The sequence below is a fragment of the Dendropsophus ebraccatus genome, chromosome 3 (genome assembly GCF_027789765.1).
Source record: "Dendropsophus ebraccatus isolate aDenEbr1 chromosome 3, aDenEbr1.pat, whole genome shotgun sequence".
Lineage (NCBI taxonomy): Eukaryota > Metazoa > Chordata > Amphibia > Anura > Hylidae > Dendropsophus > Dendropsophus ebraccatus.
Window position 1 is genome coordinate 117,214,491 of NC_091456.1, and position 25,947 is coordinate 117,240,437.

Genomic DNA, 25,947 nt, shown 5'->3' on the forward strand with positions numbered 1-25,947 from the left:
CCTACCCATTCTTAGGCAGGATGCCTTACTTGCTGAAATTCTGGATCAGGGACACCGCTGCGTGGCACGCAAGGGTCGTTCCCTAAGAGACTTGCTGTCACCGAGTATGTTACAGGAGGACACACAGAGTACCAAGCGCTGCACCACAGGAAACTACAAGTGCGGTGCCAATAGATGTCAAACCTGTAAATACATCAGCACCTGCAATTCTTACACGGACAGCAGTAATAAAAATACGTATAAAATTCAGGATTTCATCAATTGTAATTCCCACCATGTGGTATACGTAATTGAGTGTACAACATGCCATCTAAAATATGTAGGTTGTACAATCAGACCACTGAAAACTCGTATCGGGGAACATCTCCTCAACATTAGTAGGAGTACAGGACCTAGCTCATCGGGAGCTGCAAAACATTTCATTGAACAACATGGCAGAAACACCTCCTCCCTCACCTGCTAACCTGCTACAGCATTAAAAAAGTATATAAACCACAACGTGGGGGTGATTGGAGGAAAAAACTCTTACATAAAGAGGCGGAATCTATTTTTAAGTTGAACACAAGAATACCACATGGTCTAAATTATAAAAATGATCTGCTTTATCATTATAGATGATCCCATGTGTATTCTGGTGTGAACTGGGTCTCACCCATGTCGTGCGGTATATTTTGCATACATGTATTTATTTGTTCACACATTTATTTATACTCTTTTGTTTACATCTAACCTACTAATTTCATTTATGCTTGTAGCAGCACAGTGTGCATTTGATGGTTACTATTTAGGTTATATATTTGCTTAAGTTACTGCCCAGCAGATACACCAACATGTTGTCACGTGAATTTCACACCTGATTAATTTAATTATTTTGCATGTCATGACGTATGCTGGGCGGATTGGTTCACAATAGCTTTTAATCTCACTAGTCTTTTTCTACTTTTGTATATGACCATGATTAAGCGCGGTAGCGCGAAACGCGTTGGTTTTAAGTTATTTTTATAATTAAAAGTTATGTTTTAACTTCATCCTTTTTTGCCCTGGGAGTGCCGGCCTACTTGCAACCTTTCTACTATTCCCTTGAATCCAGCGTCTAGCACACGCCAGGACTCGTGCACCCCACCCAACTTCCTTCTATCACCTGGAGCAACACGGCAATCTCTGTTGGGTGAGCTGATTCACATCACTACTAACAGCGGTACTCACTCTGGAACTCCTGCTGGCAGACTGCGCACTGAATGAAACCTCCCATCTCACTAGCCATTATCACAGTGCAAAAAAACTGTGGAAAAAAGAGATTTAGCACTTACCAGAACTTTTAACTCCTTCTTTTAACTCCTCTTTAACTCCTCTTATATAGAGGCATAATGCTGCGACTTTGGCGTGTTAGATGGATCCAGGCATGCTTCCCCTGCTGTCCCAGTTTCATTCCAGAGGTTTTTGCATCATTTTCTAAGGTGTCATGGTGGACTAGGAAACCTAAATTTGACCACTTGGAGTTCACCAAGTCACAAGTATTTTTTTCTATAGACTTTAATGGGATTCGATATTTGGTCGAATAGTCAAACTCCACGGTCTGCCCCAATCGAATTTCGAACTTTTGAATATTGCACTGCTCGCTCATCTCTAGTTCTCACCCATAGAGATAACATGAGGCAGTGTCTACAACCTGCAGAAGTTGCTCAGGTAGTGCAGCTCATCCAGTATGGCACATCAATACAAGCTGTGGCAAGAAAGTTAGCTATGTCTGTTAGCGTAGTGTCCAGAGCATGGAGCAGATACCAGGAGAAAGGCCAGTACTCCAGATCTAGAGGAGCCCTGGTGCCCTGTGCTCTTCACAGATGAGAGCAAGTTTACATTAAGCACATGTGACAGACATGACAGAGTCTGGTGACGCCGTGGAGAGTGATTTCCTGCCTGCAAGATCCTCCAGCATGACTGGTTTGGTAGAGGGTCAGTAATAGTGTGGGGTGGCATTTTTTTGGAGGGCCGCACAGCCCTCCATGTGCTTACCAGAGGTAGCCTGATTTCCATTAGATACAGACATGAGATCCGAAGACCCCTTGTGAGAACATATGCTGGTGGGTTAGGCCCTGGGTTCCTCCTAATGCAGGACAATGCTAGACCTCATGTGGCTGGAGCGTCAGCAGTTCCTGCAAGAGGAAGGCATTAAAGCTATGGACTGGGCCGCCCGTTCCCCAGACCTGAAGCCGATTGAGCGCAACTGGGACACCATGTCTCGCTCCATCCACCAACGTCACGTTGCACCACAGACTGTCCTGGAGTAGGCGGATACTTTAGTCCAGGTCTGGGAGGAGATCCCTCAGGAGACCATCTGCAACCTCTTCAGGAGCATGCCCAGGTGTTGTAGGGAGGTCATACAGGCGCATGGAGGCCACACACAATACTAAGCCTGATTTTGATTTGTTTTAAGGACATTGCAGCCATTGGATCAGCCTGTAGTGTGTTTTTCCACTTTTATTTTGTGTGTGACATCAAATCCAAGCCACATGAAATTGTAAAAAATTCCAGACCAAACAGTTCTCTTTGCAAATAATTTCTTTATTAAATAGTAATAATAAATGCCCGCTGTCTGCCCGCTCCGTGGAGAGGGTGGATACAGCCTGAGAACCGCCTGGAAAACTAGGATACAGCCATAGCCATAGGCTAGATAGAAGCCGATAGTTCAGGTTAATACGAACCCGAACCTCAGCCGGTTCGCTCATCCCTACTCATGAGCAGAGTTCAGGTAGCTCAGGTATTCGATTAGTTGGTCATATGCGCCCTTCCAAAGGAGAAGCACGTCATCAGCATACCTGAGCCAGGAATGGACCTGATCACTGTGCTCATGCCCATTTAACAATTTGTCTTCAAACGCGGCCATGAACACATTGGCTATACTTGGAACAATATAAATCAGAGAGTAATTCAACTCCTTGCAAATTACGAAATCACCGGCCTAGAAGGATGTTAAGTCAGTTGTTTAATTTTGTAGAAAAAAGCAGATCACAGATATAACACAAAACTCTGGCTTTAAGAAACACTAACAGAAATAATAAAATAAAAATGTGGTAGTCAGTAACATTAAACCAAGCAGAGGGGAAAAAATTATGGAATCACTCAAATCTGAGGAAAAAATTATGGTATCATAAAAAACAAACAAAAACACATCCCTAGTATTTTGTTGCCCCACCTCTGGCTTTTATAACAGCTTGCAGCTTCTGAGGCATGGACTTAATGAATGACAAACAGTACTCTTCATCAATTCTTGCTCCAACTTTCTCTGATTGCTGTTGCTAGATCAGCTTTGCAGGTTGCAGCCTTGTCATGGATCATTTTCTTCAACTTCCACCAAAGATTTTCAATTGGATGGAGATGGAGATTTAAAAGCTGTGACATTGACCTTTATGTGTCTTTTTTCAAAGTATGTTTTCACAGTTTTTGCTCTATGGCAAGATGCATTATCATCTTAAAAAATGATTTAATCCTTAGCCCCTTGACACCTTGTTTTTTTTTTAGTTTAGATGTTAAAGGGAACCTGTCACCTAGGCTGCCGGGGTGAAGTCCATCCGACCCCCAGTGGAGTCCCTTATACTTTCCCCCTCCTCGAAGTCCCGGTCCCGGATCTGCTGATGATTAAATCCCTGTCGGAAGCCGTGCGCGCGCTCACCGGAGATGAGTCCGAGGCCCATAGAGAAAGACTCTAGCAGGACTCATCTCTGGTGGGCACGCACATGGCTTCCAACAGGGACTTCTCGGGGGCGGGACGGGGACCGCGACTTCGAGGACGAGGTAAGTATAAGGGGCTCCACCGGGGGGTCGAGCAGGCTTCATCCCGGCAGCCGAGGCAACAGGCTTCCTTTAATGATGGCTTTCGTTTAGCTTTTCTGTATGTAAATAGCATTTCCTTTAGATGGTTTCTTACAGTTTGGTCACAGACATTGACTTCAGTTTCTTCCCATTCATTCCTCAATTGTTTTGTTTGCGAGACATATTGCTTTAGGTTTTCTGTCTTGACACTTTAATGTTTTCCTTTCTTCCTTCCTTTGTTTGCCTTTAACAAACTTCTCATGTTTATATTTGGTCCAGATTTTAGACCAACATTGCGTGATGTCAAAAGAAAGTAAAAAATGAGATCGCAAATGATACAAAGAATATATGTGTGTCTCCACTTAAATGTATTGAAAACGTAGAAACTTTAGAAAGAAGTGGTAGACTGGCGCTTATGATAAAGGTGTCAAAAGCAAGATATTTATTCAGTGAAGAATATTTACAGCGAAGTATAATATATAGCAAAACTTGCAGAGCTGTATAGTTAGGTACGGTAAGGAAGGGTGTATGTCCAGGTAATGGAAATTTAGTGCACACTGCCTATCACTGAGAGCCGCTAGGATAGAGCGTCCCCTATGTACTGAGCTGAACTGGCCCTGCTCTAGATGAGAGAGGCAGTCTGATAGTCCCGTCAGTAACTGAGTTGTGTTGTAGTCGTTTCTGCCTAGAGTAATAGCAGTATGCGTGTGGTATGCACTTTTAGACGTATATGAGAAAGTTCTTCGGCTTTTCTTCCTATTCAGGAAGATGTGGTTTTCCACTGATTATCCGACGCGTTTCCCCGGTAAGGTAGAAATGGCTGGGTTCATCAGGGATATTGAGTGGATTGTCAGCCGTATCTGGTTTTCACACAGTGGTCTTTGCAATGTGCCTAAATTCGCAGTTAAAATGCATGATATTCCAAGATTAAAGCAGGTCTGGGATGGTGTACCAGAAAACCTAAGTACAAGAAAACCTTCAATTGGTGTAGAAGGTGAAAAAACTGTGTAGGTCCCCGGGTGGGTATCCCATATGTAGATGCGATGGTAGGATCAAGCAGTAATAGTGGTAGTCCCCTCAGGTATATATGAAGTAGTCCGGCACAGTATAGTGGCTGATGCGTCAATGGCCGCGGTGCCATTCTTAGGGGCAAAAGTTCCCCCAACTCTAAGTGGCACTCAATGGTGATCTTTTAGGTCATAAATGTGAAACTTTCAGGGTAGAGTAGAGGAGGGTCTGGCTACCCAAAACAGGTGGAACTGAGTTACTAGCTTGTATGGTGCCCTAAAACTAGCACTGCAAAATGGATCAAGTTTCCCCATAGAAATGAATAGGAAATAAAATGGGAAACTTGATCCATTTTGCAGTGCTAGTTTTAGGGCACCATACAAGCTAGTAACTCAGTTCTACCTGCTTTGAATAGCCCAAACCATCCTTTATTCACCCTGAAATGCATTGGCTGTAACAACTTCTACTGTGAAGTACTTCTTAGCGTGGTTCTGGCTGAAATCTTCCAGTAATTCATTGTAACTATTATACTGCCACCTACTGGCCAAATCTGGAATTACATGTAGCCACACTTCGTTAAAAACACCCTGACGCATTAAATCAGAATACTGACACGTCAGGGATCATGTTGAAAGTGGCTACATCTGTATTGTCCCTTCAGGATACCTGCCCTAAGGGATCTGGGGTGGTGTCTTTCCCATACCAACAATTGGTTGCGGCCTTTTTTTTCTGAACACAGTTGTGTCTTAACCCCCTCCCCATTTCTCATCAGTGTCAAGGAATGGTAACTTTTTGTCATCTATCTCAGAGATAGATCTCATTGTCATTGAGATGTCAATTGAAGTCAATGAAGCTGTCCGTTGTCCCATTTCAAATAACAAATATGTTGTCGATACAACGTAGTCATATACCAACTTGGCTTATATATGTCATATTTGCATCATTGAACACTAGGCACTCCTCCCACCAGCCCAGAAAGAGGTTAGCCCCCGTAAGGGCACAAGGGCTCCCCATGGCCACTCCCTTGAGCTGATGGAAGTTGCGACAGTGAAACAGAGAGAACTTTTGGTCAAGACAAATCCAAGAAGTCCCAACACAAAAGCATTATGTGCATGAAATTGAGTCCCTCTTTTTAAAAAATACTCTACACCAGATATACCCAGATTGTGGTCAATCGACGTATAAAGGGCTTCCACATCTACCCACTCCCAATACAATGGGCCTCCCCTCTAATGGGTGAGTGCCCTTGTGAATCTTGGGCAAAGCATAGAAAGTGGCCCTCACTGGATGTTTCAAATTAAAAAGTTCCATTCCATGTCATCAATCACCACATCTTTTTTGGCCTCCAGACAAGTGCTTTAAGTTCAGAAAGAGAAGGAGGGATGGGTTCATATTTTAGAATGTCATAGTTATCAGTGGGGTGAGGGGCCCAGGCTTGGTAAACAGCTCGGGGCCTATGGTAAAGTTAATCCGCCTCTGGACCCTATTAGCAAATATCAATGTAGAGGCCCTTTATACGTCGATTGACCACAAGCTGGGAATAGTCGCTGAAGAGTATTCTTTTAAAAACAAGAGGAATTCAATTTCATGCAAATTTCTTTTCTGTTTCACCGTGGCACCTTCCACCAGCTCCGGGGAGTGGCCATGGGAAGCACTTGTGCCCATACCGTGGCTAACCTCTTCCTGGGCTGGTGGGAGTAGTGCCTAGTACTTAATGATGCAAATATGACATATACGACCCAAGTCGGTGTATGGCTATGGTATATCACCGACAAATTCGTTCGTTTAGGTTAAGACAACGGACAGCATCATTGACTTCCATTGATGTCTCAATGACAACAAGATAGGTCTGAGATTTACTTTTGAGATAGATTACAAAAAGTTACCATTTCTTGACACATTACTGATGAGAAATGGTGTTCAGAAAAAAGACAGCAACCAAATGTTGGTATGGGAAAGACACCACCCCTGGTCCCTTAGTGCAGGTATCCCAAAGGGACAATATCTAAGAATGCGATGCAATCGTGCTACTGAACAAGAGTTCAGATACCAAGCCAATGACCTGAGGAATAGATTCTGGGTTCAAGGATACCCAGACAAATGTCTTTGTGAGGCATATAATTTGGCTTGTAGTGAAGATAGAACAGACCTCTTTATGCTCCCACAGAAGGAACACACTAATGAATATATCAGAATCATAGTGGAGTCGTGTACAAAGTTACCTGTGGCTTTGGAATGAAATATGTGGGTAAGACTACACGTGAATTCAGGAGGATAGTGGGTGAGCTCCTGAGGGATATTGCTTAGGAGGTGGATAAACCCATTCCATGACACATTCACCAGGTACACGGGGGTGACATATAGGAATTAAAGTTCATTGGACTGGAATTAGTAAGGCCCCCCCATCAGAGGAGGAGATTGGGACAGGTCGGTGCTGCAAAGAAGCCCAGCGGATCTACCAATTGAACACCGTAGCTCCAAATGGGCTAAATGAGCAACTAAACTTTACCTGCTTTCTGTAATCCTAATTTCTCACAGTGTCTGTCATATACACTGCATTGTAAGGTATCGGTTGATTTTAGTCATCCCGCTACACTCTATTTTTGTATATGGGTCGTTTTTGAGTGTTACATTCCCCTCATATGCCTAGAAAATAGGTTATCTTACAGTGGATTTCCCTTCTAATACAATATCTGAGGTCTTAACATGGTAACCATAACAATGGCCATGGTAACGGATGTCAATCTTGTCTTGTGTCTTAACAATTGCGAAAATGATATATTAACCCTCTGTTAAGATGTTAAGTTGTTGAAACTGCACCAATTTTATTAGATTGCCTGTGCCATCATTATTGATTCTGAACTTAAAGTTTCACTGTCTTTAAGTTGGGTTTATTAGCTAAAAATGTATTTTTATCATGAAATAGCAGTTTGAAGCCCTCCCCCGCCTTCATTGTTCTCTATGGAGAGGGGAGAGGTGGAGGGAGATGAGGCAACAAAACAGGACAAAAAAGAGTTAATTTACAGCTACATAACCAGACTATCTCCTCTGAGGTCTACACTGACCTCTCTGACCTGAATAAATGCTTTCACACAGTTCCTGCTGTGTAATCCTTTGTTCTCTGCTCTTTGCTGCCAACTAATCTCCCTCCTTCCTCCTTTCTCCTTCCTCCTCCCTCCCCTCTCCATAGAACAGACAGGGCCCAACTGATGTAAACTAGTCGAGATTTCCTAATAATGAGCAGTGGATGATAGAGAGGAGGGAGGGGGGACCTGGGAAATGTCTTTTTGAAAGCAGATAATGGCATATTTGCCTAATAAACCCAATTACAACGTTTCTTAAAATGAAACAACAGTGACACTTTAAATTACTTGCACCAGACTCACTGCCTATAGCCATACTTCTAGTTGAAATCATGTACCTAGAGCGCATGCTCATGATGCTGCTAGGCTACAGCCGATGCCGCTGTCAATGCACCCTAACCGGATGTGACATTACGATTGGGCGTAAGCCACGTCACACACTCTGAACAGCGATTGCCGGCAGTTTTTAATTGTCTCCACAAGACAAGTATGCAGAGAGGAGCCACTGCTGTCCCTCCACTCGCTCCCACAGTGTGAGTACATGGAGCGACTGGTAGACTGAGCCACTCCTCAGCTACCTTTCTTTTTACCCCGATCATGCAGCGGCCACCGTATAGCCAACTGTGGTTGTAATCTACTGTATATCTTTCCTTGTTTTTCATTATATATACCCTTTCTCTTTTGTCTACGTGTCTTCATTCTTCCTGATGATTTCAACACACTTGAAGGAAACGCGTTGGAGATTGAAACTGTGACACAAAGTATAATGGACAAAAGGAAAAAAAACAATAGCACTTTCCCACAGAGACCCTGCAGTCAATTGTCCATATGTAATGGAAAAATTAGATGCAGTAGTTACCTGTCCCAGTGTTCTATTGGGACAATATAGTAGAAGTCCAATGGCACGGCAACAGCATCTCACATAGGCGGTAGTATTGAAAAAAGGAACACTTCATTCCAGCATGGCACACATAGCGACGTTTCAACCTTAAAAGGGGAATTCCAGGTAGAGGTTAAAAAACAATGAAACTTCTGCAGAAGCATATAGCATTACTTACCTATCTATTTCATTTTTGAAACTACCAAAAATCCATTTGTTTTTTGTTTTTTTTTGGGGGGTGGGGGTTGTTCTGTTTTGTGTTTCTGCACTTCCTGGTTTACCAGTTGTACAAAGTACTACAGGTTCCAGAATGCAATGCTTTCCCTCAGCTGTTCATCACAGTCCCCCACCCTGCCCATTCTCCGCCCAAATCTATTGCAGAACATCTAGGCTGTGTTCACACATTGCAGTTTCATTGTGTTACTGAATTATTTGCAGTAATTTATGATTTCATTGTAGTCCCACCCCCCACAGCGCACTGTATTCTCTACCTGTAACAATACTCAGCACCCTGTATTCTGTACCTGTAACACCACACAGCACGCTGTATTCTGTACCTGTAACACCACACAGCACGCTGTATTCTCTACCTGTAACACCACACAGCGCGCTGTGTTCTCTACCTGTAACACCACACAGCACCCTGTATTCTCTACCTATAACACCACACAGCACGCTGTATTCTCTACCTGTAACACCACACAGCACGCTGTATTCTCTACCTGTAACACTGATATTAAAATAAAGTAAAGAACTTTTAGATTTTTTTTTCTTTTCATTTCCACGCACATATTATGATCAGGCATCTTTTATCTTTGAAGTTGAGCCCCACAATAAGGCTCTGATCCTCTCTGCCGTTCAGCATCATTTACTTGTGTTACTGCATCATTTTTGTGAATACGCTGCAGTACTGCAATGACACTCCAACATGTGTGAACACAGCCCTAATTTCACTGCATACTTCTGCACAATTAGAGAAATCAGTGCAACACCTGCTTCTGGTCGATCAGAGATAGTGAATCACTCAGGGGATTGGGTGATCCAGCCAAGCCTCCTGTGACATCACGCCCTGCCTCCTGTCTGCATCATCAGCCTGATCTCAGCAAACACACACAGTGTGAGACAGAGGCATGGAAGATTTGTCTCCTAAGGGGGGATAGCAGAAGGAGCAGGAGACAATGTGGATTTGCACAGGGGCTATTTTTTTTCACTTCCTGGATTTCTATCAGCTACCAGTGTGGCAGAACCGTACAGATACGGTAATACATTGTATAGACACATATATTTAACTTTTAATGTACTTTTAATAGAAAATAAGTTTTTCTTATCCGGAGTTCCCCTTTAATGGTCTTTTTCAAGCATACATAGCTAGGATCGCAACATAGTATATAAGGGATCATCAGCCAATGAATAATTCAATGATTAACACTCATTAACCCTTCACAATCCCGTGTTACCAAACATATATACATTTTCTTTATTTAAACCTATCAACAGTGTATCAAAGGTGAGTTAAAACCACTCACAGTAGCGCTAGCCTCCAGCAGGTGTAGCGGCCATCAGAGCAAGGTAAGAGCTCACCATGCACAGGCGCCGACGCAGTTGTAAATCCTTCATATGGTAAATGAATGAAATCTGCAGTCTTTATAGGTATTTTATAATAGATCTCAATTTTCTAACTAGCCTAAATATTTTACAGGGTTCATCATGAGCAAGACCTTGCTGGAGAACAAACATCTCAAATTGGAAACTGTGATGGTAAGTGTAATCGACCAAATTTTTTTTAAGCCTCAAGGGCACAGCACTTTTTTTCATCATTACATTTCAAGAGCCATAGCATGAAAAATCCTGTGTAGGTGGGGGTTGGGAGAATGTAGTAAAGAATGTATTAATGAAAGCCCATGGGGGTCCAGGAGCATCGATGCAGTGCTGTGGGGGCATGAAGAAGGGTAAGTATAGATTGTTTATTTTGTTCCCCCACTCCCTTCTCACTCAGGATTTTTAGGGTGCCTTTACACAGAGAGGTTTATCTGATATATTTTTTTAAGCCAGAGCCAACAATGGATTTGAGAAGAGGAGAAATCTGTCTTTCCTTTATGACATGTTCTCTATTTATAGTCTGTTCCTGGCTTTGGCTTCAAAAATCTGTCAGATAAATCACTGTGTAAAGGCACCCTTAGATGTGCCCTGGAGTTCTTCTGGACCAAGCAAATGTTAGTTGTTCCCTCCACATGTTTAAAAGGTCATACAGCTTTTTATTCATCATCTATAGACCCACATGAGCTGTTATTTGTTTAATTTTTTTTTAAATTGTACTTTGCAATGACATGCTTAATTTTCCCATAAAATTAGCAGCATCAGTACTAATTATTAATTTTTTTTCTGCGATGTGATGTGACTAAAAATCTTTAATTTTTCACTTTGGGTTTTGCAATTACGCCGTATTCCATGCAAGATAACGTATGTAATATTTTTATAGTTTGGGCAATTATGCATGCAACAATACCAAATATAGTTAGATAGTAAGTACACATGTCCATTTACATAGAGTAAAAAGACACGTGCATCAAGCTCAACCAAGGAGGGGATGGATGAAAATATGTTTTTGTTTTTTTTGTTTGTTTGTTTGTTTTAAATAGGAAAGGGGGGTGATTTAAACTTTCATTATGAGATGAATTTATATATTGATATGATATGGCGCCCCTGAGAGGGGTACAGAGAGATGTCATGATGTGACCCTTCTCTGTACATCACCGCTCCCGGCCGTTATCAGCCGCCGTGGACCGTTGCTCAAAGCCGACACAGACCGATCATTAATGACTGATATTTATCCATTTAGATGCTGCTGTTAGTGTGGCATTTTGGCATTTAACTACTTAACAGTTTTGCCCGCATCCTGCTTGGGCTCAATCACTGAGGCCATTACAGTTTTGCCCGAACAGGACATGTTTCTACACTAAACCACCAATTATCAATCAGCAGAAGCCTGACTGTGACACACAGCTGTGACCCTGCTGCATCTTTTGGAAACACAAAGCATTGCATTCCAGACATTTTACCCCTTTACATGCCTGGTAAAGAGACCATGCCATGTAAAGAGAGAATGTGGTGCAATACACAGTATTTAGAGATGAGCGAAGCTCGAGCATGCTCGAGTCCATCCGAACCCGAACATTCGGCATTTGATTAGCGGTGGCTGCTGAAGTTGGATAAAGCCCTAAGGCTATGTGGAAAACATGGATATAGTCATTGGTTTTATCCATGTTTTCCAGACAACCTTAGAGCTTTATCCAAGCTCAGCAGCCCCAGCTAATCAAATGTCGATCGTTCGGGTTCGGATGGACTCGAACCCGCTTCGCTCATCTCTAAAAGTATTTCAATGCTGTAATACACAGTTGGGATCCTGCTATGACTGCCTGGAATGGAGGAGAGTCTGTTCCAGTCAGGGGCGTAGCTAGGGGTACTGCCTAGGGGGAGCGAGTGAGTCTCAGAGGGCCCCAACCAATTAAATTACCTATAGGGAACCTCAGTAGATGACAATGCTTTCTGAATAATAATGTGTATTTTTCACTACATTATTCATAGTGAAGACTGAGAACAGTGGAAAAGACTTTCTACATTTCACATAAATAACCATGTAAAATTTAAAGGGGTTATCCAGCATTGCAAAAACATAGCTGCCTTTTTCCAGAAACAGTGCCACTCTCCTCCAAAGCTTGGATGTGGTAGTGCAGCTCAGTTCCACTAAAAGAGAATGGAACCAAGATGTAATACCACAAACAACATAGAGGAAGCTATGGTGCTGTTTCTGTTTTTTAATTAGCCATCCATCCATCCATCCATCCATCCATTCTTCTATCTCTTTATCTCATATCTATCTGTCTAATATCTATTGGGCAGCATGAGGACTACACCATAGCTGATGGTCAATGATCAAATTAGCAACAACCCAAGGGTATACCTGCAATACTAATAAAGTAAATGTAAAGTAATAGTACAAATGCTGGGTGATAACAATAAATAATCCCATGCAGTTCAAGGCAACTATACTAAATAACCTACTGTATATACAAAAGCAGAACTGTAGTCATCTGATGACAACTCTTATCATGAGTGACATCACTTTTGTCCCACAGCTCTAAGGGAGGGAATGGCCTCTTGTGGCCACAACAGTGATTGGCAGGGTTGAGAGCCAATGCTCTCCTCGCCTTGTCAATCACCCTATCGCATGTAACTGTATGTTATCCTGGCATACAAGCGCATACAGCTAAATGGTTAGATACAACATTCGGTAGCTGTGTGGGCCCCTCAGAAGCACTGGTTGCTGGCCAGGGGCCACCTACAGCCAATAGACATTTGTTAAGCCTGTCTGTAAAAGCAATAGCTTTTGCGGACAGCATTAACTGTCAAACTCTTCAGAGGGCCCCCTGCCTGTGTGGGCCCGGGAGTGGCCGCCCCCTTTGCCCCCACCAAATTACACTACTGGTTCCAGTCAATTAATCTATTACATGCTGGATGTTCAATAGCCACCACCCAGCATGTGAAGGATCTGAAAGGGTGTGGGAGCTCCCCCTGACACCATGAGAGCACACAGTAAACACTGCTAGGAACGGAGGAAAGTTCGGTCCTAGCAGTAAAATTGTTCCCACTTTTAGTCCATATGGCAACCAGAGAGCAGACATTGCTTTAGCTGATGCAGGTTGCTTACAGGTTACCTCTGTTAACGATTGCTGTGGCCTCCCCTCTCCCCACCTCAATTGGTTCTTTAGGATCGACCCTCCCCCAGTGAGGTGTCATGAGGGGTCGTGGTTTACAGGGATCTCTGAGGCTTCCCCTCTCCCCACCTCTGTCTGCTTAAAGAAGCAACTGAGGTAGGAAGGGAGGAAGCCACAGAGTTTCCTAACAGAGGTACTTTAGCAACACAACTTTCGATATGTTGCTACCTATAGTGAGACTAACAATTTATCCATACTTATTATTTATTTAATTCTCAGCTGCTGCTTTCTGCTGAAAAAACAAAAAATCTGTGTGTAATGGTATTTTTAACAAGGAGCGATAATTCGCCCGATCGCACGATTAACGATTTTGAATGAACAATGTTTCTTTTATAACGATCAGCGTTTAGACGGAACGATACATCGTATGGAAAAATCGTAATGCGATTGTTTTGCGATCGCTTAAGCCTATCTCACACATTGGTGAAATCGTTGAAAGAATGTTTACACGGAACAATCTGCGAATTTTTTGCGAACGACCAACGATAATTTGAGAACATATTGAAAGATCAAATTGAATGATTTCTCGCTCATCGTTTGATTGTTTGCAGCGTTTACACGTACGATTATCATTTGAATTTGATCGTTATCGTGCAAAAACTAACGATAATCATTCTGTGTAAAAGGACCATTAGCTTTTCCCCCTCACTCACTGTGAATAATCCTCCCAACATTACAAAGTTTCTACAATGCTGCAGATAAAGCCAGTCAGGGACTTGTTTACATCAGCCGTCTCCCCCTCCTCCCCCCTCCCTTCTGAGATGGCTGATGTAAATAAGTCCCTGACTAGCTTTATCTGCAACATTGTAGCAACTTTGTAATTTTGGGAGGATTATTCACAGTGAGTTCATTAGCAACTTGACCTCAGAATACCCCTCCCAGCATTACATAGAAGCTACAGTGTCGCAGATAAAGCCTGTCAGGGACTTGTTTACATCAGCTGTGTGAGAATGGAGGGGGGAGGAGAAGGATACAGAGAGAGAGAGGCTCACACACAGTTTTTTTGTGTCTTTGCAGAAAGCAGCAGCTGAGAACATAATAACAAGTATGGAATGAATAGTTAGTCTCACCATAGGCAGCAACATATCAAAACGTATGTTTAACCCCTTCGTGCTGCAGCTAGTTTGGGCCTTAATGACCAGGCTAATTTTTCAAAATCTGACCTGTCTCACTTTATGCTCTTATAGCTCAGTGATGCTTTAACGTATGCTAGCGATTCTGAGAATGTTTTTTCGTCACATATGGCACTTTATGTTAGTGGCAAAATTTGGTCACTACTTTGTGTGTTTTTTGTGAAAAACATCAAAATATCATGAAAAATAAAAAAAAATTGCATTTTATGAACTTTGAAATTCTCTGCTTCTAAAAAAAGAAAGTCGTAGCACATAAATTAGTTACTAAGTCACATAACCAATATGTCTTCTTTATTCTGGCATAATTTGGTAAACATATTTTACTTTTTTAGGGTGTTACGGGGCTTAGAAATTTATCAGCAAATTATAAAATTTTCGTGAAAGTTTCCAAAACTGATTTTTTTAGGGACCAGTTCTTTTTTTAAATGGATTTAGAAGTCTGGTATCCTGAAAACCCCCATAAGTGACCCCATTTTGGAAACTACACACCTTAAAGAATTAATCTAGGGGTATAATGAGCATTTTAACCCTACAGGGGCTGGAGGAATGTATTCACAATTAGGCAGTAAAAAAATGGAAAATTTAAATTTTCCAATAATATATATGTTTAGATTAAAGTTTCTCATTTTCAAAAGAAATATAAGAAGAAAAAGCACCCCAAAATTTGTAATGCAAGTTCTCTTGAGTACAACGGTACCCCATATGTGGGCGTAAACCACTGTATGGGCACACAGCAGGGCTCAGAAGGAAGGGAGCGCCAATTAGCTTTTCCAATGCAAATTTTGCTGAAGAAGTTTCTGAGCGCCAGGTGCGTTTGCAGCGCCCCTGTAGTGTCAGCAGAGAGAAAACCCCCCATAAGTCACCCCATTTGGGAAAGTGCACCCCTCAAAGAATTCATCTTGGTGTGTGGTGACCATTTTGACCCCACAGGTATTACAGGAAAGTATTCAAAAGAAGACAGTAAAAATGAAAAACTCGAATTCTTCCAATAATATGTTCGTTTAGTTTGAAATTTCTCAATTTCAGGAGGAAAAAGAGAAAAAAAGTACCCCAAAATTTGTAACGCAGGTTCTCCTGAGTACAATGGTACCCCATATGGGGGCATAAACCACTGTATGGGCACACAGGAGGGCTCAGAAGGGAAGGAGCGCCAATTAGCTTTTTCAATGCAGATTTTTCTGCAGAAGTTTCCGAGTGACAGGTGCGTTTGCAGTGCCCCTGTAGTGCCATCAGAGTAAAATCTTGCCATAAGTCACCCCATTTTGGAAAGTGCACCCCTCAAAGTATTCATCTTGGTGTGTGGTGACCATTTAGACCCCACAGGTATTAGAGGAAAGTATTCAAAAGTAGACAGTAAAAATGAAAAATTCAAATTTTTCCAATATTATGTTCTTTTAGTTTGAAATTTCTCAATTTTATGAGGAACAAGAGGATAAAAGTACCCCAAAATTTGTAACGCAGGTTCTCCTAAGTGAAAAGGTACCTCATATGTGGGCATAAACCCCTGCATGGGCACACAGGAGGGCTCAGAAGGGAAGGAGCGCCAATTAGCTTTTTCAATGGATTTTGCTGAAGAAGTTTCTGAGCGCCAGGTGCGTTTGCAGAGCCCCTGTAGTGTCCGCAGAGTAAAATCTCCCAATAAGTCACTACATTTTGGAAAGTGCACCCCCTCAGAGAATTCATTTTGGGGTGTGGTGAGCATTTTGACCCCACAGGTATTAGAGGAAAGTATTCAAAAGTAGACAGTAAAAATGAAAAACTCGAATTTTTCCAATAATATGTTCCTTTAGTTTGGAATTTCTCAATTTCACGAGGAACAGGAGAGAAATGTCACCCCAATATATGTAACGCAGGTTCTCCTGAGTAGAACGGTACCCCATTTGTGGGCATAAACCACTGTATGGGCACACAGCCAGGCTCAGAAGGGAAGGAGCGCCAATTAGCATTTTCAGTGCAGATTTTTCTGAAGAAGTTTCTGAGCGCCAGGTGTGTTTGCAGCGCCCCTGTAGTGTCAGCAGAATAGATTCCCCCCAAAAGTCACCCCATTTTGGAAAGTGCACCCCTCACAGAATTCATCTTGGGGTGTGGTGACCATTTTTACCCCACAGGTATTAGAGGAAAGTATTCAAAATTGGCCAGTAAAAATGAAAAACTCGAATTTTTCCAATAATATGTTGGCTTAGTTTGAAATTTCTCAATTTGACGAGGAACAGGAGAGAAAACGTACCCCAAAATCTGTAACGCAGGTTCTCCTGTTCTCCAGGGTTACAGATAATCTGGGATTGTTACAGATAAACTGAAGTGCTTATAGGTAATCTGGGGTGGGTACATGTAATTTGGGGTGGTTACGGGCAATCTGGAGGGGGTCACTGGCAATTTGGGGTGGTTACGGGCAATGTGCGGTGGTTACGGGCAACGTGCGGTGGTTACGGGCAACGTGCAGTGGTTACGGGCAACGTGCGGTGGTTACGGGCAACGTGCGGTGGTTACGGGCAACGTGCAGTGGGGTTACGGGCAACGTGCGGTGGTTACGGGCAACGTGCGGTGGTTACGGGTAATCTGGGGAGGGGTTAGGGGTAATTTGGGAGTAAACTGCAATTATTACTATAATAAAAAGTGTGTGTTTTATTTTTTTGTATGTTTGTCACTTTTTGTACTTTATATATTCATTTTCACTGTATTACTATGATTACTGGGATATTTTCTATCTCAGTAATCATAGTTCAGTGACAGAGACCAAATTGGTCTCTGTCACTTTAAATTTTCAGAGTTGGCTGGTTGTGGAGCGCATGCGCACTTCATAACCAGCCAGGACGTCAAGGAGGACGGAGCTCCAGGATCAGGTGAGTATATGGGGAAGGGGGGGATGACTGGGGGACGGGGGTGACATTTGACTTGGGGGGTGGGGGGACATCACTTTTTATCCCCTGTCACCAATTATTCATGGTGACAGGGGATAAAAAGTGCCGGGAGCACATGGTACAAGCAATCAGCAGTATATAGTATATACCGCTGATCGCTTGTACCGGGACCCCACAGGGGGGTCCCCGATGACTGCCCCATGCTCTCCGCTACCTCCGGCATGGGGCTTTCATTCATTTTAACTTTTCCATCGCTGTGAACAGACATTAGTCGGTTCACAGCGATGGCGGTGGCCATCTTGGAAATGATGGCCGCCGGGGGTGGGGGGTTAGTGATCGCCCTACTAGGGGGGGGCTGATCTGAGGTCTGGGGGACACTTATTTCATCTCCCCCCGCCGTAGATTCACGGCGGGGGGAGATGAAAGGCGGCGGCAGCACCGGTAATCCCCATTACCGACGGCCGCCGCTATAACGTGAATAGCGGCGATCGTCGGTTAGGGGGGGGGCCGAGACGGACCCCACACACTGCCCCAACCCCTCAGCTACCTCCGGTAGCCGGGGGGATGGGGTGGGGGCCGTCCCGGCCCCGCAGCCTTATTCTCTGCCATCGCCGTAAAAAGCTGATGGCAGCAGAATAAGGCCCATTAGTGACCGCCGTAAAAAGCCGTATCGGCGGTCACTAAGGGGTTAACTGGAATATCCCTTTAACCTCTTCCTGCATCAGAACGTAACTGCGGGAGGGGCAGTTCCAAGGGGGGCCTCGCAGTGACCCTGCTCTGAAATAACGCGATCCTGGGTGCTATCTGTAGCCCAGAACCGTGGCTATTACTCCGATTGCCTCTAATTATACATTTAAATGCATCTTTCAAAACTGACATTTGTATAATGTCCCCCTTTCCTTGGTGTCTAGTGGGGGATCTCAACCCCCCCCCCCCCTCCTCCCCGCGATGCGATCGCGGACAGGAGATCCCTTCTACTGAGCCGGCCGGGGCTCAGCGTCGCACTGGGGCTGATCCTGGCTCGCCAATTGATGTGTCTGGTCTGCCGCAGACCAGAGTAATACAGCAATGAACTAATCGATCATTGCTATATTAAGTATACTGCAGTGATCTCTATGGGAGATCAATGCAATAATACCAAAAGTTCCCCAGGGGTGGGAATAAAAGTTATACATTTTAAATAAAGTTTTTTAGATAAATAAAACAACCCTGCCTTAATTAAAGTTTGAATCACCTCCTTTTCCCATTTTATAATTAAAAATTAAGAAATAAATAAACATATTTGGTAACGCCGCATGCTTTATCGCCCGAACTATTAAATTATTACATTCATGATCTCACACGGTAAACGGTGTAAGCGCAAAAACCCACCAAAGTGCAAAATTGCGCATTTTTTTGGCACATCACATCCAGAAAAATTGTAATAAAAAGCTATCAAAAAGTTGCAAATATAGTCAAGGTACCGATAGAAAGTACAGATCATGGCGCAAAAAAATGACACCTCACTTCCCGTAGACCAAAAGATAAAAGTGTTACAAGGCTGGGAATTTTTAAACACATTTAGTTTTAAAAGGTTTTAATTCTTTAAAAGCAGTCAGATAAAATAAAAGTTATATAAATTACATATCGTTGTAATCGTCCTGACTTGAGGAACATACATAACATGTCAATTTTACTATAGAACGTAACATAAACAAGAAACCTACCCAAAATGAAAACAAATTCCTTTTTTTTTTTTTTTTCAATTTAACTGCACAAATAATTTTTTTCTCTTTTCACAGCATATTGTATAGAAAAATTAAGTCTGCCTTTCCAAAGTACAATTAGTGGCGCGCAATTAGTGGGCTTGTAGGTGAAAAAATGTGAGCGCTATGGTCTTTTAAACATGAGGAGGGAAAAATGAAAGAACAAAAAAGAAAATTACCCAGTCCTGAAGGGGTTAACTCTTCACATGCTGTGTAGTCACTACCACCCAGCATGGGAAGGATCTGACTAGAGGAGGGAGTTCCCCGTCACCATCGGCAGTTGATGTGTGCCAATGGTTGTCATGGCAGCTGGGAGCCTGCAAAATGCTCCCAGGGCTGCCATGGCTTTAATCAGTATTAGGGTCTGTCCACACGTACAGACTTTCAGCGTAAATCTCACTGTGAGTCTTTCAGGTCCTGGCAGGTCCCTTTCAATACATATGTAATTCTGCCGGCCCCTAAAACCCCTTTGGTTCCCGCCCTGCTCTGTCTGTATATACATTACCTGTCCTCGCTGCACGGGTCTTGCTGTCCTGCTCTCCCGCCCAGCCAATCAGTGGCTGCGGCTGGGCAACACACTGATTGGCGGGGCTGGAGAGCAGGACTTTAGGACGCCAGGACCCCGTGCAGGAGACAGGTAAAGTATATACAGACAAAGCAGAGCGGGAGCCGAAGGGGTTAAGGAGCCAGCAGAATGACATAGCTGTGAGTTTGTAGTGACAGGAAACTGCCAGGACCTGACAGACTCGCAGCAAGATTTACACTGCGAGTCTGTACGTGTGGACAGACCCTTAGACTGTACCAGAGGCATAGCCTAATACAGTATGTTTCCTGTCAGTGTACTTAGTATACTAATGCATTAGATCAAGTTAAGTCAATTAACTCCTGGAGGACAGAGCCTAAAATGGCCTTAAAGCGACTCCGTACCCACAATCTGTTCCCCCCAAACCACTTGTACCTTCAGATAGCTGCTTTTAATCCAAGATCTGTCCTGGGGTCCATTTGGCAGGGGATGCAGTTATTGTCATAAAAACAACTTTTAATCCGGCAGCGCTGTGCTAACGGCCGGGGCTTACATTTGTATATGCATTAGGCTGGCACCACCTCTGTGTCCTTCCTCCGCACCCTCCTCATTATTAGGAATGATCCAGGAATATTTAGTGCTGTTTGAGCTTTGCACAGGTGTATTAACGATCCAGCCCATGTGCCGGGCTGCCACAGGTGGGGAATAGGAAGCAATCTGCCTGGAGTATTCCTAATGATGAGGAAGGTGGGGAAGAAGGACAGAGAGGTTGTGCCAGCCTAATGCATATACAAATGTAAGCCCCAGCCCCAGACACAGCGCTGCCGGATTTAAGTTGTTTTTATGACAATAACTGCATCCCCTGCCGAACGGACCCCAGGACAGATCTTGGATTAAAAGCAGCTATCTGAAGGTACAAGTGGTTTGGGGGGGGGTCAGATTGTGGGTATGGAGTCGCTTTAAAGTGTCACTGTCGTTTTATTTAATTTTAGAAATCAGGCGATTTTAAGAAACTTTGTAATTGGGTCTATTAGCCGAAAAATGCATAAATGCATTTTTATCATGAAAAAGCAGTTTGAGACTCTCCCCCCTGTCTTCATGGTTCTCTATGGAGAGTGAAGGGGTGGAGGGAGGTAAGGCACCAAAACAGGACAACAAAGAGTTAATTTACAGCTACATTACCAGGCTATCTCTGACCTCAGAATACCAGTTTTCACACAGCTCCCACTGTGTAATCCTTTGTTCTCTGCTCTCTCCTGGTGACTAATCTCCCTCCTCCCCCCTCCCCTCTCTATATATTACACAGGGCTCAACTGATGTAAACTAGCCAAGATTTCCTGATAATGAGCAGTGAAGGAGAGAGAGGGGGGAGGACCTGGGGAAAGCCTGGGGTCAAAGCCAATTTTCGTTTTTGCGCTTTTGCTTTTCCACTTTATGTTTAAAAGGGCATAGCACTTGCATTTTTTCACCTAGAGACCCACATGAGCCCTTATTTTTTTGTGACACCAATTGTACTTTGCAATGACAGACTTTATTTTACCATAAAATATGCTGTGAAACCGGAAAAAATCATTTGCACTGTCAAATTGAAAAAAAAAGGAATTTGTTTTCATTTCAGGGAGTTTTGTGTGTACGTCGTTCACCCTGGGGTAAAACTAACTTGTTATATATGTTCCTCAAGTCGTTACGATTACAACGATGTGTAACATGTGTAACCTTTCTTTTATCTGATGGCTTGTAAAAAATTCAAACCATTGTTAACAAATATATGTTTATTAAAATCGCTCTATTACCACGCTTATAGCGCTTTTATCCTTTGGTCTATGGGGCTGATTGAGGTGTAATTTTTTGCACCATGACATGTTCTTTCTATCGGTACCTTGATTGCGCACATGCGACTTTTTGATCGCTCTTTATTACAATTTTTCTAGATTTGATGCGACCAAAAATGCGCAATTTTGCACTTTGGAATTTTTTGGCGCTTGCGCCGTTTACCTGCGACATCAGGAATGTGATAAACTAATAATTTGGGCAATTACGCATGATAACAAACATGTTTATTTATTTGTTTATTTATTTATATTTATAAAATCTGAAAAGGGGGGTGATTTGGACTTTTATTAGGGGAGGGGATTTTCTATTAATAAAAAAAATTTTAACTTTTTTTTTTTACATTAACCCCTTAAAGTGACACTGTCACCCCCTTAGTGCATTCTGACATCTCTACACAGGTGTAAAGGGTAAATTTAGTGTTTTTCATATCTTATTTCATATCATACGTCATGGTGCTTGTTCAAGTAAAAAGTGTCCTTTTATCAACTGCAGATTGTATTAAGTGGGCGTGGCCTCGCGGCACTAGCGCCACATAACCCCGCCCACAACGGCACGGTTGGCCCCGCCCCTTGACGCCCATTGGTTGTCCAACGTAAAGGGGGTGGAGTCTAGACCTTTCGGCCAGCCTGTTCCAATGGCCGGCGAGGGGGCGGGGCCAATTGTGCCGTTGTGGGCGGGGTTATGTGGCGCTAGTGCCGCGAGGCCACGCCCACTTAATACAATCTGCAGATGATAAAAGGACACTTTTTACTTGAACAAGCACCATGACATATGATATGAAATAAGATATGAAAAACACTAAATTTACCCTTTACACCTGTGTAGAGATGTCAAAATGAACAAAGGGGGTGACAGTGTCACTTTAAGGACAGATCCTGAAATGGCCTTAAGGACAGAGACAAATTTTATGAATATGACCTGTGTCACTTTATTCATTAATAACTTGGGAATGCTTTTACCTATCCGGCTGATTCTGAGACTGTTTTCTCGTGACATATTGTTCTTCACATTTCTGGTAAATTGGAGTCGATATTTATAACAAATCTTTATGAAAAAAAAGGAAATAACGTGAAAAATTGTAAAAAAATGCATTTTTCCAACTTTGAAATTCTTCTGCTTATACAGAAAATGGCTATGCCACATAAATTATATATTAAATAGCATTAGCAACATGTCTACTTTATGATGGCAGCATTTATTAAACTATCTTTAACCCCTTAAGGACAGAGCCTGAAATGGCCTTAATGACAGAGACAAATTTTATGAATATGACCAGTGTCACTTTATTCATTAATAACTTAGGGATGCTTTTACCTATCCGGCTGATTCTGAGATTGTTTTCTCGTGACATATTGTTCTTTACATTTCTGGAAAATTGGAGTCGATACTCTTAACGAATCTTTATGAAAAAAAACCAAATAACGTGAAAAAATGCATTTTTCCAACTTTGAAACTTTTTTGCTTATACAGAAAGTGGTTATACCACATACATTATATATTAAATAGCATTAGCAACATGACTACTTTATGTTGGCGGCATTTATTAAACGATCTTTCATTTTTTTTTAGACAATAGGAAGCTTAAAACATTAGCAGCAAATTTCCAAATTTTCAGTAAAATTTCAAAATCAGATATTTTTAGGGACCTGTTCAGGTTTAAAGTGTATTTGAGGGGCCTGTATGTTAGAAAGCCCCACAAAGCACCCCATTTCAGAAACTGTGACCCCCACACTCTGCAAAAGCATATCCAGAAAGTTTTTTAACCCTTTAGGGGAGTCACAGAAATAAAAGCTAAGTGTGTAAGAAATTTGAAAATTTTAATTTTCTGTGCAGAGATTTTATTGTAATCCAATATTTTTCATAATTATAAACCTATTACCAGAGAAATGCACCCCAATATTGATTGCTCCGTTTCTGCAGTTTATAGAAATACCCCATATGTGGCCCTATTGCGCTATTTGACGCAACCACAAGCCTCAGATATAAAGGAGTGCCTAGTGAATTTCAACGCCTCCGTTATATTTGGTCATTTTTGACCGTACCACTTCAGGTTGGCAGAGGCTCTGGGGTGCCAAAACCTAAAAAACACCCCTAAAAAGACACCATTTAGAAAACTACACCCCTCAAGGAATGTGACAAGGGGTGCGGTGAGCATCTGGACCCCACAGGTGCTTCACAGATTTTCCGAACAATATGGCGTGAAAAAAGAAAAAAAATTTTTTTACACTAAAACGTTGTTCTAGCCTTTAATTTTTCATTTTCTTAAAGGGATAAGAGGAAAAAAAAGGCACAAAATGTGTAGCGCAGTTTCTCCCGAGTATGGAAATACCCCACATGTGGACATAAAGTACCAAGGGGGCGCAGGACGAGCCTCCAAAGGGAAGAAGCGCCAATTGGCTTTTGGAAGCTGAATTTCACTGGAAAGGATTTCAAGGGCCATGTCGCATTTACAGAGCCCTCGTGCTGCCAAGACACTGGAAACCCCCCACAAGTGACCCCATTCTGGAAACTACACCCCTCAAGGAATCTAACAAGGGGTGCAGTGAGCATATGGACCCCACTGGTGACGGGCACAAATGTGGAACAATGTGATGTGAAAGGGAATATTTTCATTTTTTCACTTTCATGGCACAAATGTGCCCGTCATCAAAGGGTCCATATCCTCACTGCACCCCTTGTTAGATTCCTTGAGGGGTGTAGTTTCCAGAATCGGGTCACTTGTGGGGGGTTTCCAGTGTTTTGGCAGCACGAGGGCTCTGTAAATGCAACATGGCGTTCATCATCTATTCTAGCCAAATTCAACCTCCAAAATCCAAATGGCGCTCCTTCCCTTCGGAGGCTTGCCCTGCGTCCACATGGCGCTTTATGTCCACATGTGGGGTATTTACGGACCTAGGGGGAATTGCTCTACCCCTCCTCTACTCCTCTTTTAACCCCTTCTGAAAATGATAAATTCAAGGATAAACCAATATTATAGTGTAAAAAATGTAATATTTCATTTTCACACCACATTGTTCCACATTTGTGCCCGTCACCAGTGGGGTCCATATGCTCACTACACCCCTTGTTACATTCCTTGAGGGGTGTAGTTTCCATAATGGGGTCACTTGTCGGGGGTTTCAACTGTCTTGGAAACACAGGGGCCTTTGAATGCAACATGGCCCCTCGAAATCCATTCCATCCAAATCCAGCCTTCAAAAACCAAATGGCGCTTCTTCCCTTTCGGAGGCTTACCCTGCACCCGCATGGCGCTTTATGTCCACATGTGGGGTATTTCCGTACTCAGGGGAAATTGCGCTACACATTTAGTGTTTTTTTTTATCTTTTAGCCCCTTGTGAAAATGAAAAAATCATGGCAAGATTAATGATTTAGAGTAAAAATTTTACAAAAATTACACTAAATGTTAGTCTAGCCTTGATTTTTTCCATTTCCATAAGGGGTTAAAAAAGAAAATGAACACAAAACGTGTAGGGTAGTTTCCTCTGAGTATGAAAATACCCCACATGTGGGCATATTGTGCCATATGGGCACAGGGCAAGCCACGAAAGGGACAGAGTGCCATTTAGAGGCTGGAATGGAGGATGGAGGCCATGTCGCAATTACAAAGCTCCTGTGCTGCCAGGACAGAAGAAACCCCCGACAAGTGACCCCATTCTGGAAACTACTTGTGGGGGGTTTCTACTGTCCTGGCAGCACAGAGGCTTTGTAATTGCATCATGGCAAGTCTCTAATGGGAATGGCGGCCATACCTATTTAGCTGGGGAAAAGGGCCAATTCTAATTTATTTGGGGGTATTAGGCCAATTATTGGTTTATAAGGTTAAAAATGACAGGTGTCCATCAAACTCAATCTGTGTTGATCCAGAGAAAGGCAAAAAACCCTCGTAAGGCAGACGACAGTAGCCTCATCACAGGGGAAAAAAATTTTCCCGACTCCATAATGGCGATCAGAATAATCCCCGGATCAACGTGACCCCTGAAATAGGAATAAGGGACAGAATTTAGATAATGAAGAACCCCAGTGATGTGTGGTGCGCCTTGAAGCGATCCAGCATGCAGAGGCCGGGAGGATCAGGACAGGTGTCACACTGGAAAATGGTGTCCTTCCTGATCCCCCTGTTACGCCACACTCTGCACTTCTTCTGGGGTCTCCCGTTCTCCAGTGTGGGGGACGTCACCTGGAAAATGTTGTCCTGGTGCGATACGGGGTCCTTCATATCCAGAAGCGCTGGGGCCGCTCCATGGCTGCTAAATATTAGGGCGCTATTACTACTTCTGATATGTTCGGATCGTGCT

General features: G+C 42.9%; 1 protein-coding gene across 6 annotated transcripts in view; it reads left to right on the forward strand.

The window, feature by feature from the left end:
• Nucleotides 1-25,947, forward strand: part of SEMA6B (semaphorin 6B) — a 683,939-nt gene that overhangs the window by 628,213 nt on the left and 29,779 nt on the right. For all 6 annotated transcript variants that reach the window (XM_069964532.1, XM_069964533.1, XM_069964531.1 and 3 more), the window contains one exon: nt 10,481-10,539. In XM_069964532.1, coding sequence (XP_069820633.1) covers nt 10,481-10,539 — 59 coding nt within the window. The remainder of the gene's footprint in view (nt 1-10,480; nt 10,540-25,947) is intronic.